A 7,507-nucleotide genomic window follows, 5' to 3' on the forward strand; every position below is an offset into this window, starting at 1 on the left:
GGCTGTGAGCCTCTACATCTGTGTCAGTAAGATACTGTCAGAGCCTCTCAGGAGATAGCAATATTTAACATTTCTTGTAGAACTACTGTCAACAGACTTCCTCGGGTTTTTGTTAAGAAGAGAAGATATTCCGCCTTCAGTTTTGAAGGGTGGTAGGTTTTTTTGTTTTTTGTTTTGCTTTGTTTGTTTTGGTTTTTTTTTTCTTTCTATTTTAGTGTTATAGGTGGAGGAGTTTCTGTCTCAATAGTTTAGATATTTCTCCTGCACTCTGAACTTGCTGGACCTCACAGAGATTTGTGTTGGTGATTGTCTGTCGGTCACTCAAGCTCAAGGGGATCGGGTCAGTCCTGTGACTTCACCCTGATAGATCTCAGAGGAGATCTGTCTCTTTTCAGCATTTTCCTTGTTGGAGGACTAAGTGGTGACTTTTTAGATTTTCTATGCTGAACCAGAAACCTGGAGTCTTCTTTTGTTTTTAATCCTCTTAACAGAGTCCTTTTTCTGCTTTTCCTTTTACAGATAGTGATTTGATGTCAAATCTAAGAACTAACTTGTTCTAGATCCAGTTTTCTCATATTTCCCCCTTAATGGGGAAATATGTGTTCCCCCTTAATGGTTTTATAGTTTTGTTTTGGGTATGTCTGTGATCTATTTTGAGTTAATTTGTAAAATAAAGGATAAATAAGATAAAGCTTGAAGTTCATTTTAAAATTTGTTCTAATTATATTGGAATACATATAACAAAATTTAATGTCAACCATTTTTAAGAATATGAATAAAGCTAAGCATGGTGGCACAGGCCTTTGTAAGTTCAAGGCCAACTTGCTCTACACAGTGAGTTCCACACCAGCCAAGGCTACAAACTAAGACCCTGTCTCAAACAAAACAAAAACACCCTAGTCCCACTGCCTTCTCATCCCTGGTATCCACAGTTCTTTCTTCCTCTGAATTTGATTGTACTTTGATTTGATTTATAAGTACAAATTGGAATTATACTTTTTTGGCCTTTGGTTCATGGTGTTTCAAACTATTAAGGTTGTGTGTTTGTAGCACATATTTCCTGCTTTTTAAGGCTGAGTAATACTCTGTGGATATGTCATATTTCATGTCCACGTATCCACTGATAGGTTGCTTTTACAGTTTCTTTTTTTTAATTTAATTTAATTTTTTTATTAGATATTTTCTTTATTTACATGTCATGTTTTCTCCTTTCTGTTTCTCCTCCAAAAACAAACAAACAAACAAACAAAAAACAAAAACCAACAAGAACAAACCCCTGTTTCCTCCCCCCTCCCCCTGCTTGCCACTCCACCCTTTCCCACTTATTGGTCCTGGCAGTATGAATAATATGCTCTGCACATGGGTCTACAAGTATCTGAGTTCTTGTGTCAATTGCTATGGGTATGTATTCTAATAGTGGGACTGTTAGAGTCTGCTTGATTTGTATTTTGAAGACTTCTGTATTGCTTCCTTTATTCACTATTTTACTTTCCTACCAGCTTACACGGGGTTCCGTTTTCTGCACCTCTTCACCCTCATGTATTCTAGTTTCGTGTTGTATTTTAACAGTGGCCTTCTGAAAGAATATAAGGTTCTGTCTTTAAGTGCAGGTGTGAATTGTCACAATACCATTTGTTTACAGAGCTCCCTTTCCTCCATCTAACTGCATTTGCACCTTTATCAGAAAAACACTTTAGCATAGTTGAGTTGGTTTATCTCCTTGTTTTCTGTTCTGTTCTGTTGATATATATTTTTGTCACTGTCAGAAATACTATGTTAATACTAGATTCAAAGTTTCCTATCATCTTCTATTTTCTGAAGGAAATGGGTAGATAAACATTCTTTAGTGAAAATATCTGGGCATTTATATTTAATTTTGATGTTTTAGTGGTCAAACTTATATTGATAATAAAAAATAGGATGGATCACAAACCCAGAAAAGAGAACTGAAAAACAACTTTGGGATTAGCATTTGAAATGGGTAGGCATTCTGTAATTTTTAAGAGAGAAATAGGCAGGTAGAAATTTGGGCAGAATTAATCAGACATCCTAAGGAATAAGGTCAGTGAAACTATTAAAAAGTTGCTCAAACTTGATAGTTCTCAGGGAAAAGCTGATTAAGAAATGGTTTTCATATCTGTTAAAATGGATACAATATTATGGTATGGCCCTACTTTATACAACTGTAACTGTCTTGTTTTGAAACTTCTCAGTATCATTCTGCTTATAGCTTTATTGTATGGTCTCTGTCCTTTGATCATCTTTAAAAATCATTTTCTCTGGTGTCAGATTTTGAAAGATTATAGAACATCTTGTGTAGTATGTTTTTGACTTATATGCCTTCTGCAAGCCTTAGGCAAAAATCTTCCTCAGAGGAAATACCTGTTTGTTTCTTTGTTTGTTTGTTGGCTTAATTGACTTTCTGGTAGGCATTTTGGTCCTCATTTATTTTTGTTTTTTTCCCCTAGGGGGGAAAATATATATATATATATATATATATATATATATATATATATATATATATTGCTTATTTACTATGGCTAGTTTTTGTGCTTTTGCCATGAGGCTCGTAGAGTTCTTAAGCTTGCCCAGTCTGAAGAGTGGTAGCTTTAGAGTCAGGTGAGGTTTTATCCTCATTTACACTTGATTTCATAAAGTTCTCTTTTCTGGTTTGCTGGAGCATAAGAAAGTAAAGTAGTTATTTGAGGTAAATTTTTAAATTTGTCTTATATTCCATAGCCATTTTTTTTAATGTAGGTATGATAATGGATCGATAGTATAGCTCTGTAGATAGATGATTCTCTTTTGTTCTGAGAGGTTTTTACCTTTGGGAATCAATCAGTCTCCCTCCCTCCCTCCTTCCCTCCTTTCTTTCTTTTCTCCCCGTGCCCCCCCAGGGGATGTAACTTTTGGATTGTGTTTAAAACGTCTAGTTAGCTCTGCAGGATCAGCACCAGAGGGGCATTGAAGCTCAGCAAAGAGTCAGTGTCTTTGGATATAGCCAGACCATTCCTCTTGCTCACTCAGTGGAATGCATAATGGGTTTATGGAAAAGGAAGTTCCAAAATCATAAGACTAGGGCACAAAATGTACGAATGGGATTTGATTAAAACTCCATTGTACAGTTCAGGCATTATTATCGGATATAACAGTAGCAAATAAAAAGAAATGTGTGACCTTATATGTCACTTTAGGCTTTTAATTTATTGTATGTATTTTTTTCTTTTTGTTATTAGATATTTTGTTTATTTACATTTCAAATGATATCTCCTTTCTCGGTTTCCCCTCTGAAAAAAAGAAAAAAATTGTACATATTTATTATGACCATCTCTAAATTCTTGAGCATACTTATAATTCTTCATGTTAAAAGTTTTGTCAGCTGAATGACACCTAGATCATTCAGGATTTGTGTTTTATGCACTGCTTTTTTTCCTCTGGACTCTATGGTGTGTGTATACTGTACAGTCAGAGGCTAGTAGTCCATCTTGGGGAATAAGTTGGTTAGTTGTTTTTGAGACAGTATCTCATTGTCCTAAGGCTCACTAATGAGGCTAGGCTGGTTGGGCAGTGTTGAGTTTCAGAGATTCACCAGTCTCCCTGTTCCCAGCATTGGAATTACAAGCACATAACCACACCCATCTTTTCATATAGGTACAATGGAGTGAACTCAGATGCTGCTTGTGTAGAACCAATCTCTCTAGCCTCCCAAATCACCTTTTTTTAAAAATGGAGTTTTCTAGCCTCAGACAATATGCATCCAAAGGTAACTTTCAACTCCTGATTCTCCAGCCTCCACCTCCCCACTTCCAGAAAAAAAAGCCTATGCCACCATGCCCTACCCCATTGAAGGGGGACAAGCAAAAGACCAGTAAGATGAAAAAAAAAAAAATGAGAACAAAGTAAAATGAAATAAGTCCATAAAAGTACCATTAAGGCTGTTTTGTATTGGTCAGCTACCCCTGTACATGGAGTCTACACTGGAGTATAGTTGATATACTCAGTGACACTCCACTGGCAAAAATCAATCTTTTTGCTTTGTCAGTTTGTATCAGTTATAGATAACTTCTTGTTTAGAGATAGGACCCCATATCCAATCCCTCCTCATACTGCTGGAACTCCATCTGGCTTCAACCTGCATTGAGGTTGGACATACCGTCATAGTTTCTATGAGTTCAAGTGTGCACCAATCCTATTGTATCTGGAAGACATTCTTAACTTGGAGTCAACCATTATTAACTCTGGCTCTTATAATTTCCCTGCCTCTTTTGCATGGATCTCCTGAGCCGTAGGGGAAGAGTTTGACAAACATCCCATTTAGGACTGAGTACTCTAAAGTCTTTCTCACTCTCTGCACACTTTCCACTTAAAGGTCTGTGTTATTCATCCACTACAAGATGCTTCTCTGATATGAACTGAGCAAGGCATTAATCCATGGGTATAGCAGCATGGCATTAGGAGGCATTTTATTGCTTATGTTTCTTTATCAGATTCATAGTATTAGGTTTTCCCCTAGGCTCACAGCCTATCTAGTCTCATCCCTGTCTGTCCTCGTCCCTTTAGCAGTGTCTTATATGGGATGTATGTCATGGAGTAGGCCTTAAATCCAATCAAAAAGTTGTAAGTTACTTCCATAAACCAACATTATTCTTTATTTCAAAGAATTTAGAAGAAAGATCTTTAATGTAGAAATGAAACATATAATTTCCATCACTACTGTTCCTCATCATTGTACTAGAGACTATAGCTAGAAATAGAAAACAAATATAAATACTGAAAATGGCCAAATTTCATTAATTATGCATGAATGATTCTCTACAAAAGAATCTATATCCCATTAAAACTAATAAGTGTACTGGTGAAGTTAAAAGTCAACTATGAAACCAATAATTTGTCACATACCAGAAATCAACTAGAAGATATAATATGAGTAACAACTATCAGTATATCATCTGAGATGTCATAAAATTAATCTGCTCCACAACCGCAGTTCAGTCGCTATATCTATTATTAGATGTAAGTCTTAGGAGAACTTCTGTTCAATTTGAGAAAAAAAAAATGAATGGGCCTGGCATGTAGGGAACACTTACTTTCCAGCACTGGAAAGCAAAGCCAGCCAGATCTCTGAGTTCAAGGCAAGCCTAGTATACATAAGTTCTGGGCTAACCAAGATTTATATAGGAAGACTCTGTATCAATGATAAGTTAATTAATTATATAAAATAAAACAAACAAAAATATTAAAATGTTCATCTGGAAAAGTGAATGTCCATGAATCATTGGCCATCTTGAAAATGGACAAAGAAAGTCAAATAATCAAATAGTTAGACATAATATACTGAAAGTGGTACTGCTTAGGGATGAACAATAAGATTAATAATAAAACAGAAAAGGAAGTCCAAGAATAGATTGAAGAATATGTGAAACTTGGTATAACAGAATAAGGAACAGATTTCAAAAAAAAATGTATATTACACATACACAGAAATTCCAAATAGAGAGTGAGATTTTTAAAGATAATGTCAGAATCCTAAAAATAGAATGTATACACTTAGCTAGATAGTTTAATTTTTTAAGATTTACTTTTTAAATTTGTGTGTGTGTGTATTTGGGGTGGGAGATATAAATATGGTATATTTGTGTGCATTCCCATGTAGGCCAGAAAAAGGCTACTGTCAGACTTCTTGGAGCTGAAGTTAGTGAACTGCTCACTGTGGGCGCTAGGAACCAAACTCCAGCCTTTGAAGAGCAGTAAGCATTCTTAACTACTGAGCCATCTCTCTAGCTCTAGTTAGGTGTTCTCAAGACAAAATACATCATAAAAAAAAAGTTAATACATTTGGACTAAAAATTTCAACTTTGTCTAGACATAAATGCTATTAGTTAGCAAAGTCAAATATATGTGAGGAATTGGCATCTAGGATATATAAAGGATTCCTATAATAAGTATTAGTCAATTCTGGGCAGTGGTAGCGCACGCCTTTAATCCCAGCACTGGCAGATGCAGGCAGATTTCTGAGTTTGAGGCCAGCCTGGTCTACAGAGTGAGTTCCAGGGCAGCCAGGGCTAAACAGAGAAACCCTGTTGCGAAAACAAACAAACAAAAAGTATTAATGAAATCTGAGCCAGAGATTTAGCTCAGTTGATAAACTACTTGTCTCTCAAACATGAAGACCTGAGTTCAGGTCCCAAAAATCACTTTAAAATGCTGGATAGGATGATATGCTTATAATCTTAGCACTAGAGAAGAGGCAGGAGGATCCTTGGGCCAGCTAGTCTAATCTAATTCTAATTGTTGAGCCCTGGGACACTAAGACACCATCTTAAAGGAGGTAGACTGCATTTATGTGTGACAGCTGAGGTTGTTCTCTAGTCTCAACAACAGGAAACACTTGTATACTTACTTGTACACACATAAACATAATAGTCAGGGCCTCACAATTCTGTGTGTGTATGTGTGTGTGTGTATGTGCACTGTATGCATGCTCCTGGAACTGGAGTTACAGGTGGTTGTAAACCACCATGCAAGAGTAGCAAGTGCTCAGAGCCATTGAGCATTCTTCTATGCCCATGACTAGGTTTTGTTGTATCTGCTTGGCTCTTAGACTTTCTGTGAAAGATAATTTGTTTATGTTATTTTTTTAAGACTGTGTTAAGTATCTAAATGTTTTGCATGGCTTGCTATTATTTGTACTTTAGTGGGTATTGTAACAAAATGCAGTACTTAATGAGATGCTTCAGTTTCCTTAGTTTGTGTAATTACTATGTCTGTTTAAGAGAAGTTCTTATACTTAAAAATGCTCTATTTTTATTAACTCTCACTTTTTATTTATTTTTTTTAGCAAAACTGTACAATCTAAAGTGGACTGCATTTTGGTAAGTACAATTCCTCACAATCTGCCATTCTTAAAAAAATATTGATTCTAAATACCACTTGAGTTTTTGTGAATGAATTTTACATTTACAACCAACCTTATGGGTACAGTCATTATTAACTGTCTATGTTCTTGTGTGTGGCTCATCAGTCCTCAAACCACAGTTGGAAGTAATTGTGTTTTCGAATCTTACTGACCTTTACTGAAAGATTACTTAAACATTTCATTAAATGTGTAATTTTTAAAGTTCTGATTACTAGGTATGAAAATTTTAAAGAAAGCACTTTAGATGTTTGGTCGATTGACTTATTGATATCCTTTTTGTCATTGATTTGTTGGTTTGCCTTTTGGAATTCACTACAAAGATAGTATACATTTACTAATAAAACCCTGTATTTACTTTAATAAATGCTTTATATTCTTGGTGAATTTATTTTTGTTATTATATTTTCATCTTTAAGTTACAGCTTTTAAGAATTTAAGCCACAAAAAAAAAAAAGGGGCTGGTGAGATGGCTCAGCGGGTAAGAGCACCGACTGCTCTTCAGAAGGTCATGAGTTCAAACCCCAACAACCACCTGTAATGAGAGCTGATGCCCTCTTCTGGTGCGGCTGAAGACAGCTGCAGTATACTTAC

The 7,507-nt window shown here is 35.6% G+C and overlaps 1 protein-coding gene across 4 annotated transcripts in view; it reads left to right on the forward strand.

Annotated features, from left to right (window-relative positions):
• Positions 1 to 7,507, forward strand: part of Rfx7 (regulatory factor X7) — an 89,120-nt gene that overhangs the window by 33,924 nt on the left and 47,689 nt on the right. For 3 of the 4 annotated variants that reach the window (XM_031345668.1, XM_031345671.1, XM_031345670.1), the window contains one exon: positions 6,839 to 6,872. In XM_031345668.1, the coding sequence (XP_031201528.1) occupies positions 6,839 to 6,872 (34 nt within the window). Of the gene's footprint in view, positions 1 to 3,743; positions 3,764 to 6,838; positions 6,873 to 7,507 lie in introns of those variants that run through there. The other variant, XM_031345672.1, reaches the window with a different exon arrangement.

This window comes from Mastomys coucha, unplaced genomic scaffold (genome assembly GCF_008632895.1).
Source record: "Mastomys coucha isolate ucsf_1 unplaced genomic scaffold, UCSF_Mcou_1 pScaffold23, whole genome shotgun sequence".
In the NCBI taxonomy this organism is placed as follows: Eukaryota; Metazoa; Chordata; class Mammalia; order Rodentia; family Muridae; genus Mastomys; species Mastomys coucha.